Raw genomic sequence first — 12,365 nt, forward strand, 5'->3', positions numbered from 1 at the left:
AAGGGTCTAAGATTAAATGATGCAAAATAAATGAATTGCTATTGTTGACGGTTATTTTCTCACATTTTTATACAAATGAATGTATTCTACCGTAATCAGGAACCAGTAGTTGGGTGAGTCACTCAACTGCTGGTTAAACCTAGCCCTAACTGCTTCTTTAATAGGTCCATGGTAGTAGTGCTGGCACTGTGGTGCGTTATTATTTGGAGCTGTGATCGGTTACACCCAATTGCCTCAAATTGACCAGGATCACAAATTACAAGCTTGAGAATTACTTTAACATATGTGCACATTTTGCAATAACAATATTCTTACAGCAATCATGCATAAGTTTGGAGTAAAAAATAAATAAAGTAGGCCTACACTTGGGACAAAATTGAGTTCAAAGACTTTATTCAAAAGTAACACACATTAGGACCTTCCAGATTTCCTGTGGGTGTGGTGGTCTCTACTGCCAAGTTCAAGGGACCAAGGGCCCACAATTTCAACCCCCCAAACAGGACAACAAACTAGTTTGGCATCACTGTGAACCTCAAGTATGCGCCCGGGTACCTGCTAAAGTGAATAAACAGAAGAAAAAGCCTGCCTGTTTCAGCCAACGTTTATTAAAAGGGTTTCCTCAAACTTCAGATACATTATTTTTGTTTATACCCCCCAAAAATTGCCCTATTCAAGGGAGGGTCACAAGTATAGCCTTCACAAGAAATCAAATCTCCAACCCTCATTGGCCAGGACCAAGCAGAACACAACTCGAGTGTTAGGTGTATCATCAAGTGCATAATGAAGGAAGGTATAACAGCATTTTAAATAAAAAGGAAGAGGAACAAGCCTAGAGTACTTAATATGGTTTGCGAACGAAAAGGTTAGGTTTCAGATGACGAGGGGGAATATCAGACGGTCAGAATGACAAAACCCAAGGACAGGTTGCGTTGAAACTCGCCGATTGGCTCGCCAGGTTACAAGTTTTGAGGGATTAGCGCAAGGCAAGGAGGGCCAGAGGGGACAAAAACATCACAAGCAGTTTTTTGACTTGGAGAAAGTATTTTAAAAGTCAAAAGACACCACTCGCCACAAACAGTGCAGAGTTTAATGGATACGACTATAAAGTAAAAAGCACCGCCTCCCAAAAGAAAGGTGAATTTTCCCAATAAGGGGAGCACCTGTTGGAAAAGTGGTACTCTTTAATGACCGTTCATTGTCCTAGCCTTTTCAACCAATCCCTTCAAGAAATGCCCTTGCTGGTTTGAGGTGGAAATACATTTAAGGCCAGATTCTTCTGATATTCCCTATTCTCCCCATGTTGAAAAAAGCCTTAGGCCTCCAGCTCCAGACCCAGGCCGAGCTTGTGGCCACCAGCGTTGATGTTCTTGCCATCTACCAGCGCCGACAGGGTGAGCTTGACACCTGCAGTCAAAGAGAGAAGCCATTAGCTTATGAATTATAGAACCTTAAGACAAATACATTAAACGAAAGTGCCTACATTAAAAGAAAAATCAATTTGGTGACGAAAAAAAAAGGGAAATATATATTTTAGATTTCATTGGTTCTAAGTGTCATATCACTTTAAAAGAATGGACGCAAAACCTAGTTGACTTATAGAAAGAAGTTGTATGAATAATTTTAAAGGCCGACCAAAAGTAAAAAAAAGGGCTACGGCTTACCTGGTCTAAGAGTCTGGGTGTAGCCAACACCAACAAGGCTGGTATTGTTCACTTTAGCCTAGAGAGGGAAAAATAAAATGCAAAACCACAAGTCAGGACCACAATACCATCATACAAATCAGAGCTTGGCAGAAGTAGCGGCAGTGACTTACACTAAGGGTAGCATCCTTGTCCAGCTGGTATTTGGCGGCGATGCCAAAGCGCGTGCTGTTGCTGCCAGCGGTCCAGGCCAGGTTAACGGATGTCTCCAGCGTGTCGCTCACCTTCTGGTAGATGGAGCCTCCAAACTCAGCACCATCATTGCTTTGGAAAACAAAATGGGGATGAGAGGACATTATTATCGCAGCCAAAACTACATCTTTCAGTAGCACATTTGAAAGAAGATAGTATATTGGGAGGTAGGTCCACAATATATCGGAAGGTGTACGTCCTGTGTACTGAGAGGTACCCTACAGATAAACACTGAACAGTCATGTCAGAGGAGTCTTCTATACTTACACATTGGTATGCAGCTGGAAGTCTCCCGTCTTGTAGCCCACAGCAAAGTTGTTCTGGGACATCTTGGACTTGGCTGTGTCAAAGGTCATCTGGTACCCGGCGAGCCAGCCCTCGTAGCCGACAACGGCGGCACCATGAATGGTGGGTCCGGCGAAGTCGAAGTCCACGTCGCAGCCCAGGTTGACGAACTCGCGCTTGTAGGCGGTCTTGACCTTTCCGCTCTTCTTCCTTTTAAGGAAAAGGGAAGAAAGGAGTTTGGATTAAGTAATGAATCTGTACACAAGAACCACTCTCTTCAGACTCCCTAGTCCACAGAGCTTGAATTTAGTTGGTAGTGACTTTACAAGAACGACTCTCTTCAGACTCAAAATTGCATATGCAGTGAGTTGATCAGCACAAAAGAAAATGTGGAACAGGCACAATAGAGAAACCATAAACAATAAGATAATCACAGCGCAGATGGAGGCCATTTTCAACTCGGGCACAATAATACATAACCGTATTTGCAATGTGAATGCCCTACCCCCAAGTAGACATTTTGAGATTCTACCAAGCTGCCTTTACCAGTGTTCAGGTTAAAAACTGCTTATGCTAACCAGACAATGGATTTGGACCTGGACCTACCCAGTGTTTGGTGAGAAGGTTGTGTCAAAGGTCAACTTCAGTCCCTTGGCAATCTGGAAGAAAACCATCAAGTTAGACCATCACCAATTAATGTGTTTAGTTCAAACTTTTTGTTTACTGTACGTTGCATGAATATGCGTTGCTGGTTACCTGATCTTCAATGGTGATTTCTGTTCCCAGGGTGTTGTCAGTGTTCCACTTCTCTGTGAAGGTCAGGCCATACTCCGACCTCTTGTATTTGGTTTCCAGGGTGCCGGCCACTTTGCTGGTGTCGGTGTTGGAGGAACCAGCTGTTTTGAACTCCTGCAAGGTCAGCGGTCAGATGTAAACAAGTGTCAAGAGGGGGGAGGGTGGGGTGTTGGTTACGTATGAATGTAACGGCAGGCTAGAAGAAAGCACTACCATGCCAAGCCCCTGATGTATGGAAGAAGAACCCAAATTAAGGTATTTAATCCACTTGGTGACCCCCATCTTGCACCTCATCAAGTAATCAACTTCATATTAACAATTAAAAAAAAAAAAAACATGCTTACCACTCCACTTGAGGACTTGGTCTTCACATCCAGTTTCACCAGGCCAAATCCTAAAGAACAGAAATATTTAATTAAAAAGCCAACTCTTAAACCGCCATGAGTCACCAAAGTTACAGGTGTAAACATTTAGATGACATACCATAGCCCTTGTTGAAAATGTCCTTGGCAGATTTGCCCAGATCAGCATAGCAGGGAGGCACGGCCATTTTAGCTGTGGAGTAAGAAAATATAATAATAATACAACGATACAAATCAATCATATTTGCTTACCAACTTTACAAAACAAAATAAATGCAATAAGAAAAAAAACGATAAACTATTTTTGATGTGTAAATAAATTTCTCAATTTCCTTTCTGTCGGGTGAAGCAAAAAAATAATGTGTACATTGAGGACTACAGATGTTGGTTCTCAGAGGTACTTGAAGTAATCTGAATGAGTATATCCTGTACCTGCGCTTCCATTACTAAGATACTCAAACTAAAATTATCGGCAATACTAATGTAGGTATGTTCCAATTCTCAATGTATTTTTTATTAACACCAATAGCAAGCGACATTGATAGAGTATAGTTTGCATCTGGTTCGTCCAGGGAAGTTGGCAGTGATCGTTATCCTCATATCAAAGGATATACACCTAGGACCATTTCCTTAAAGAATGGATAAAATATTACTTCCTGTAGTAAACATGGCACTAATGTTCGGAACTCTAGGTTTCATCTTGTAGGCTCCAATGCCATCATTAGTTGTCCAACTGCAGAATCCCTAATACAACAGGCTGGTGGTGAATAGGCTTGACAATGTTGAACGTCATCCATCTAGCTCTTCGCCAGCACATGGGAGGGTTCAAATCATACGTTTTAGTACGGGGCCAACTGTCAGGACGCTGTTTATAAGATCTTGCATGAATGTGCATGTTGACGCCACCCAAATAATGTGCACCGAGTCAGAAGGAAGTTAAGGAACATGCCAATAGCCAAAAGTATGATAAACACTTTTTCAACCACTTGGTTCTTGTCAACAAATAATTCCCATAAACAAGTCATTATCCTAAGGGGAACAGTGTAGCTAAATGTCAGGCGAGCAGGTGGACAAGGTTAACCGATAGAAACCATTTTGACGCACTGGTCGACATTGCCCATAGGTCCCCCTGCTAACTAAACCGATTTACATTTCGGTTGGCTTACGTAACCAAGGAATGCACACAAAGTGCTATAATAATGATACAGCATAATTTAAGCATTGATGGATAACTTCTGATAGTCATCAGCTAACAATATCGTGAAAGTCGACTATTGTTAGGCTAAGGGTACAATACAGATAGAGTTGGAGCTAATAGTCAAGGACCAGGTTTTTTTTAACAGCTTTTAAACAAGGTAGATATACAGCAGCGGGTGCATAATTGTAATAGTATAAACGTGTACTTCAATAGGTTCTTTAGACAACATGGTTGGCCGACTTGTGGTAAGAGCGGCATGTGTAAGTCTTGCAGCATGCTTTGCAAAGCTAGCCGAGCTATTTTTTACTAGCCTGCAGCCTACCGGTGGAGACGGGACTCCAGGACATAAACCAGAGTTATCCGTAGATCTGTCATGTTTACGTGTCAACGCACGCAGACCAATACATGAGTTTCTTACCGGTAAGCGTTGGTGATAGCAGGGTACTAAAGTGACTTTGAAATACAATGTTTCTCACACCGCACGGCCAATGCAGACTTCACAGGGTTGGAGGGCGAGCTGAAGGAGACTGAGCCGAGTCAAGTTGCCTAAATTAGAAAATGAGCCCTTCCTTTCTGGAAGGCTGTCTTTATTCAAAGTAAAAGTCCTCTGGTTTCAAGTTTCTAAATTGCATAGAATATTATTGTAGATATTTAAGAGAAAATTATTGTTCAGTCATTTATGAGGAAAACCAAGTTAATTTGTTTTATGATTGTATAGGGTTAGCTCACGGAATAATGTATATTACAAAACTAGAAACACAGCAACAGAAAAGCTTGTAAATTAAGCACGGCATATCATATGCAATGGTTTGATTATGGATGATTAAGAAATGCGCAATTTCATTATGCCGCGTTTGAATCGGCAATTGGGATGTGTTAGGAAATAATTTGTTGTTAATCTTTGTACAGCGTAAATCCCAAATCTGACTGCACCAGAGCCTCTAACAGGAAGTCTTACTGAAGCTAATTTACATTGACTTGACACAGGAGACTTCCGCTGGAATCCTAACCAATCAGTCATCATCCGAGCACACGTCACACCCTGTGGTGGGTCACACCCACGTGTGTCACACCCAATCTCAGGCAAGCCGAATATGTGCCTGTATAGAAATATTACTTGTGTTGCATACATTAAAACCACACTGACATTCTGATGTGTAATATATGTACAATTCAGTCAAGATAATTACGCCTTTACATTTTGTATTTGTATTGTATTTATTTATTTTGTGCATGGAACAATATTGTACAATAGGATAGATAGGGGCAGCTAAATTAGAGGACTATAGATTACTGAGGGCCATAATCATAATATAAAATAGGGGTAAATACATAATAATAATAATAATAATAATAATAATAATAATAATAATAATAATAATAATGATGATGATGATGATGATGATGATGATGATGATGATGATGATGATGATGATGATGATGATGATGATAATAATAATTATTATTATTATAATTATAATCATAATGAGTCATTTAAAATAGCTATATTGAAATAAAAAATATTCTAGAACAAACAAATCACTAACAGAATGACTCAAAACTCCAAAGCAAATGTACGCACAAATAAACACACAAACAAACACACACACACACACACACACACACACACACACACACACACACACACACACACACACACACACACACACACACACACACACACACACACACACACACACACGCCAGCGCATACTCAATGGCCTTGTTACATCCATAGTTAATCTTTTTATCATAATACTGATTAAATGTAAAATATTTTTTTGAGTGATCACATGACATGCCATGATCACACAACACGTCATGTCAAACCTTATTCAAACTAATGTATGTTAAGTATGTAGTATTTGCATATAATATGCCAACTTGTGCCATGCTATTGGCCCCATATTTTTTTTCTTTACTTTAGCCTTACTTGTAGGTGATTTGTAGGAAATAGGCTATTTTCCTCAATGTATAGGTCTAAATAGCTAGGTAATTTATAAATTGAGGAATAAGACAAAAAATGTAACACATTATTTAAAAATGAATTTAAACAAAAGGGCAAAGCGAGCTCATTGAGGTTCCCGAAATGTTTTAATGCTGTTATGCCTCATAATAATAATCACAAATGTATATAGTTAATTATTGAATCATTAATTATTGATTATTGAATATAGTACGTAGAGTATTGAAGACAATAACAACTTTATTTTGGAACTGCTTACATGTTTTTCATTTAGATAACAATTAATGACTGAAAATGCACTTCCTGCAGAAAATGCGGTGAGTGCTGTGGTGCAAAGTGAGGTTGAAAATCTGTTATAATAAAGACACATAGTTTAAGGCGTAAAGAAATGTTAAATGGCAAGTGAAGGGATATAGTGAAGGGATTTGAACTTCAATTTGAATTTGAGTCTAAATGGAGTAATCAATGTAAACTTTCACACCATTTAAAAATGTTAAAATGGTTGGAAACAAATAAGATTCAAGAGTTATCGCGTGTTTCCACTGCAGGGTGCGGTAGGGTTCGGTTCGCAAAGGTGCGGTACGGATTGCGTTTCCACCGCCAAAAGTGGGCGTGACCCCGGACTGAGCCGGACTCGTTTTGCCCTCGTCTTCAGTACTCCTCCGTTGGGGTACTGGGACGCATGAAAGGGTGCCGGAAAATTCGAGCTACACACCTCCTCCGTGATTGGTTGACAGAATCGTCACTTCCGGGCGACGTGGGGATAAAAACAAACAAACAGTAGCCTCGAAACAGTAGCTTGCATTTCGTAGTTGATTAACTGCCAAATGAAAAGCATTAAGGCCAGGAACTGTTGCTGGACGACTTCCATGGTAGCTCTTGGTTTAATGTGTCGTGTTCAACTTTTCCATTGTTTTTATTGAGCAGGCTACACTGTGTGGCGTTGCTATGATATCACGATGTTTACGTAGCGGCCGCGGCGATCGACATCCGGCCTACCATAAAGGGTACTGTCGGCGGTGGAAACGCGACCTCTGAACTGAGCTGGGCTATACCGCCCCCTCCCTACCGGACTGAGGCGAACCGAACCGTACCGCACCCTGCAGTGGAAACGCGGCATTATTACATGATTCGATTCTCCGCTACCGGACACTCGACTGAACGAACGAACGAATGGACGAACGATTCTGAACGACTCTTCTTGGCAACTGACCGACGCGAACTGAATCAAGGAAAAGAATCATTGATTCCAATCTTCGTTTTCAGTAGGTCTCATTGATTTACGTTGACGCTGGAGTGTGAGTGTGAGCAGTGTTGCCAGATTGGGCGTTTTTTCCCGCTCTATTGGCCTACTTTTAATCACGCACTAATGCCGCGTTTCCACTGCAGGGTGCGGTACGGTTCGGTTCGCCTCAGTCCGGTAGGGAGGGGGCGGTATAGCCCCCTCCCTGAACCCTCTAACATGTTGGATTATTTCAATGCGTCGGACCGTAAAGCTGCTCTGGAAGCTCTAATAACCTTACAGGAGTCTTTCCACGAAATGTACAGGATATGTACAGATAGTATTACTGAACAGAGAAGGATCTGTAATTATGCTTTGGTTTTCGAGGTGCAGATATGAAAAAGGAAGATTCTACGCATGCGCACAGACATGGTGGTGTTGTGTGATAGTGTATCACAGCACCACCTAGCCGCCTGACATCCATACCCAATCGAAATCCACACACTTTTGCGTCACCGTATGCACGCAGATTTCCTCCCGAAAACGCTTGTCTAAACGTGGAATAAAAAGTGAAGACGCGACGCCACTTTTGCGTCTTCTGTTCAGACCGTTATCATGTAAACGTAGCAAGCCTCTTCCCCCTTCACCACTCACAGTCATGGCGCGTTTCCACTGCAGGGTGCGGAACGGATCGGATCGCAAAGGTGCGGGTCGGGTCGCGTTTCCACCGCCAAAAGAGGGCGTGACCCGGACTTTGCCGTACCCGTTCCGGCCCCGTTCTCGGGACTCCTCCGTTGCGGTACCCAAAACGAGACCAGACGCCTGAAAGGGTCCCGTGAAATTCTAGCTACACCCCCCCTCCGTTGATTGGTCGACAGAATCGTCACTTCCGGGTGACGCGGGGATAAAAACAAACAAACAGTAGCCTCGAGGTATTATTCTTTACAATTAACATGTCGCGTAAAAAGCTTGCTTGGGCGAACAAGGAGATGGAGACGCTCGTCTGCATTCTCGGGGAGGAAGACGTTGTTTACGATGTTTTACGTAGCTGCCGCGGCGATCGACATCCGGCCTACCACCGAGGGTACTGTCGGCAGTGGAAACGCGACCTCGGAACTGAGCTGGGCTATACCGCCCCCTCCCTACCGCACCTTTGCGATCCGATCCGTTCCGCACCCTGCAGTGGAAACGCGGCATCAGTGAACGAACAGCGAGTCAGTGGGTCTGGGAGGAGTTGAATCTGAGAACGAACAAGACTAACGACGAGAGAGAAGAATCAGTTTGGGTCGATCTTGTTAAAGGTTTGTTCACTGACACTGATTCGGTCGCGAACGACCCATCACTAGAAGCCCGTATGAAACTAAAACTGTGATTCTGAATAAAGTTGAAATGATATTGAAATTCCGTTCGGATAATATTGATAATACAAGTGTGTAGATTTGTTAAATGGTTTGAACGAAGGTAAACGTTTGATTAAATGATTGAGTTACGATGTCTTAAGAAGTATGAGTGTCAGAATGGACAGACGTGTTCAATGAGAACAGCTGAAATCGAAGCCGGTATGAAACTAAAACTATGATTCTGAAGAAAGTATAAATTATATTGAAATTCCGTTTGGATATTATTGAAGATACAAGTGTGTAGATTTTTTAAATGAACAAAGATAAACGGTTGAAAATTGATTTAGTTACGTCTTAAACAGTTGAAGTACCATAGGAAATGGCTCCCATGCAAAAAATAGTTTACAGGGAGGAAACATTTATATTGTATACATGTAAGATAAATAGTAGCCTACTCAAAATGCGAAGGAAAGTCATCTTAAGTGTTGAAGTCACAAGCGTATGATCAATTGAATGGCATGGATGATTTATTATACCTTATATTCTTGGATGGGGGCCAATAACACTGTATGTTATATTTCCATCCTCGTTTGGGTTTTTCTGAATAAATGAGCAAACAAAAAAGAAAGGAATAAACGAATGGAAGTCCAAATGAAAGAAGGCATGATTCAATAAATGAATGAATGAATTAAATGAATCACCAGAAGAGGATTTACCTTGAGATTCATGTCACCAGTAGGTTTATTCTGTGCTGCCCTGGAATGCATCGGCATCACATTACTGTAAACAACGTCTGTTTCAGACGACCCCTTGATCAGAGAAGAGACAACATTATCAGATCGTGCTACATTTGTTTAGATGTTGTTGTATTACTTTCTTGCCAATGCAGAGACTTCAAATTGCATTTTACATTTAACATATTTATGGTAGAATCCAAACATGCCTCCTCTGGGTCAGAGCTTTGGTTCAATTTCAGGGTTTGTTTTACCCTGTAAGGTTGGTATGGAGAGTAAATCAAAACGTAGCCTCATCTTACTGTGATTGCTGTACGTTTTCTTTTGGCTCGCCCTGAAAGAATATAATTATTTTTGTAAAAATAACAAGCCAACAATAAAACGGGTATAAAATAAAATACATTGTATAATATAAACACAACTAAAAGATAAACAAATAAAAAACACAATTACAAATTTAACTTATATTTGCATTTTAATTTCAAGAGATTGAAAGTTATGTTTCAACATACTGTGGAACATCCATGAAACCAACAGGGCCACTGATATAATGAACAGCAATATGCCCAAAGGAAGGAGCAGGTTCTTTAGGTCGCTTCTGTAAAAAAAATATAGCACCCTTTATTGACAAAACTGTTCATGACACAAACAAAACTTGAAGAATATGTGTATAAGTAAAAAAAATTTTTTTACAGCCATCACACATTTCTACCTATTTAAATGAAATACGGTCAGATGTAAGATACATTTGGGTGAGGTAACCGAGGAGAGCAAAAGGGAACTGACCTCGGAACATCAGGTTCCTTCTCTGTAATCTTTTTAGTGGACACATCTGACAAAGTGCTCACAGTTGTTGAGGTTGCTACATAATGTGGAAATAACACAACATAGTGAGATTACTACATTTCCTTAATCAACTTCCTGTTGTTGATAACATAGATAATGTTTACAAGTGGAAATGTTTCAACATGGCAAAATATATTTTTTAATCCCTTTAGACAATACACTTTTAAACTTACGTGTATTCGTTGTGTTTGAATTTACAGCAACGGTAAGATGTATTGGCATATTTAGTTTTCCATCGAAAAAAATGTACCAACCACTGCTTTCCATGTCTAGGTCTTTCATAGTCACCACAAAAACACCTTGTTTGCTTGCATCAATTGAGCATTGTGAACCTTCAATAAAGCCATCCTGTGGCTCCTTCCAGTGGCCCAGTTTGCACCATCCTGGTTTGCCGTGTGTTTTAGAGTGAAAACTGATATTTATACTATCTCCCGCAAATCCTGTTATTTCCTGTTGATCCACATACAGACTGGACTTGCCTGAAAGAGAAATAACTTCTATCAGAGAGCATTCAAATAGCCTTCTTCCAAAAAAGCCAATTTCAAGACAATTTCAATCCAATCCGAAGTGTCAGTGTGTAAACCAAACACACTCACCTTTGGACACTTGTAGTTTGAAATCAGTTTTCTTATCCAGTTTCAACCATCCCATCCTCACAGCACACCAGTAGGTTTGCGTTCCCTCCTTTTGGCTTTTGATGGTGACGGTGAAGACCCCTTGGTCAGGGTCATCAGAGATTGTGTACAGGCCTTCTGGAGAACTACTCTTGGAGTTGGTTTCGATTTTTACAGAACAAGAACTCCAATCCATTCCTTTACAAAGGTACTTAACAAGGTTCTTATGGCTCAGTTCGTAGAGACATGGAATTGAAACCGTGGCCCCTACTTTCACGGACACTTCTTTACTCACTGTAGTGATGCCATGAGTTCCTGTTCATAAAACACATGCATAATTTCAAATAAAGTGGGTGAAATAGATCATACAGAAATAGATTACAAACAGACAACTGTTTCGGCTTAATAGGCCTACACTTCTTGAGGAAGATCCCCAAAAATCATCCCAATTAACATCAGGGTCTAAAGTAGTCAAGAGATTTATCAACTCTGACCTCATAAAACTCAAGGAATGCGACTGACCTGTAAGTCCACAGAGGGTTACAATGATACAAAGAAAAGGAGCCATGTGCAAAAAGTCGGTAGATTGGAGGAGAGTGCCTTTGTGAGCATTTGTGACAAGGGTAGAAAATAAAGTGAAACGTTTGGCTATTTGAGGAAGTAGTGGTATTGAGGAAGTAGGACTATTTCCCCCCTTTTTAGCAAGAATAAAACTTCCTTATTAAATACACAGTTATTATATTATACAATGCATTAGTTTTACTATAAAACAGTTATGTTGATTATGATCATAACATGTAGATTGCTTTATTGTTAATTGTATTATGGTTAGCCAATTTTTTGCTAAACAACACACCCACTTAAATACAAGACACACCTTAAGATCACCTCCTGGATAAGTTGGATACCTTAATGGGCTGGAAGTACAATACCTAAATGTAACCATATTTAAGATGATCTGAAATTACCCTAACTCTAAACATTAAATCAGAGGCCATGACTGTCCTGCATTCGCTTTACAGCACCGTTATGACGAAAACAGAGCTGAGCCGGAGGGCAAAGCTCTCGATCTACCGGTCGATCTTCGTTCCTACCCTCACCTATGGTCGTG

The 12,365-nt window shown here is 40.7% G+C and overlaps 2 protein-coding genes across 4 annotated transcripts; both read right to left on the reverse strand.

Annotated features, from left to right (window-relative positions):
• Positions 1-376: 376 nt before the first annotated feature.
• vdac2 (voltage-dependent anion channel 2) lies at positions 377-5,108 on the reverse strand. The gene is made up of 9 exons (XM_060073285.1): positions 4,951-5,108; positions 3,456-3,527; positions 3,317-3,366; positions 2,934-3,086; positions 2,784-2,836; positions 2,160-2,387; positions 1,814-1,964; positions 1,662-1,719; positions 377-1,404 (listed from the first exon to the last, which is right to left on the reverse strand). Exons 2-9 carry the CDS (start codon positions 3,520-3,522, stop codon positions 1,313-1,315), a joined length of 852 nt encoding a protein of 283 aa, XP_059929268.1. The 5' UTR covers positions 3,523-3,527; positions 4,951-5,108; the 3' UTR covers positions 377-1,312.
• Positions 5,109-5,951: 843 nt separating this feature from the next.
• Positions 5,952-11,944, reverse strand: LOC132473247 (CMRF35-like molecule 7). 3 transcript variants are annotated; one of them, XM_060073282.1, is made up of 8 exons: positions 11,777-11,934; positions 11,237-11,569; positions 10,814-11,119; positions 10,581-10,656; positions 10,307-10,392; positions 10,097-10,128; positions 9,777-9,869; positions 8,903-9,660 (listed from the first exon to the last, which is right to left on the reverse strand). In XM_060073282.1, exons 1-8 carry the CDS (start codon positions 11,820-11,822, stop codon positions 9,598-9,600), a joined length of 1,035 nt encoding a protein of 344 aa, XP_059929265.1. In that variant the 5' UTR covers positions 11,823-11,934; the 3' UTR covers positions 8,903-9,597. The 3 variants fall into 3 exon arrangements, with proteins under 3 accessions (XP_059929267.1, XP_059929265.1, XP_059929266.1); XM_060073284.1 differs by lacking the exon at positions 10,814-11,119 and having other exon boundaries at positions 5,952-9,660; positions 11,777-11,944; XM_060073283.1 differs by lacking the exon at positions 8,903-9,660 and having other exon boundaries at positions 10,049-10,128; positions 11,777-11,931.
• Between the last annotated feature and the right edge of the window lie 421 nt (positions 11,945-12,365).

The sequence above is a fragment of the Gadus macrocephalus genome, chromosome 15 (assembly GCF_031168955.1).
Source record: "Gadus macrocephalus chromosome 15, ASM3116895v1".
Lineage (NCBI taxonomy): Eukaryota > Metazoa > Chordata > Actinopteri > Gadiformes > Gadidae > Gadus > Gadus macrocephalus.

Bases quoted from the DNA above. Each gene is read 5' to 3' on its own strand.
- vdac2 (XM_060073285.1), bottom strand. From the start codon at position 3,522: ATGGCCGTGCCTCCCTGCTATGCTGATCTGGGCAAATCTGCCAAGGAC. The intron at 3,367-3,455 runs GTATGTCATCTA...TCTGTTCTTTAG, and splicing joins CATTTTCAACAAGGGCTATG to GATTTGGCCTGGTGAAACTG. The intron at 2,388-2,783 runs GTAGGTCCAGGT...TTTCCTTAAAAG, and splicing joins ACCTTCTCACCAAACACTGG to GAAGAAGAGCGGAAAGGTCA.
- LOC132473247 (XM_060073282.1), bottom strand. From the start codon at position 11,822: ATGGCTCCTTTTCTTTGTATCATTGTAACCCTCTGTGGACTTACAG. The intron at 10,129-10,306 runs GTATGTTGAAAC...ATATTCTTTCAG, and splicing joins GGTTTCATGGATGTTCCACA to GGCGAGCCAAAAGAAAACGT. The intron at 9,870-10,096 runs GTAAGATGAGGC...TCTCTGATCAAG, and splicing joins GAAAACGTACAGCAATCACA to GGGTCGTCTGAAACAGACGT.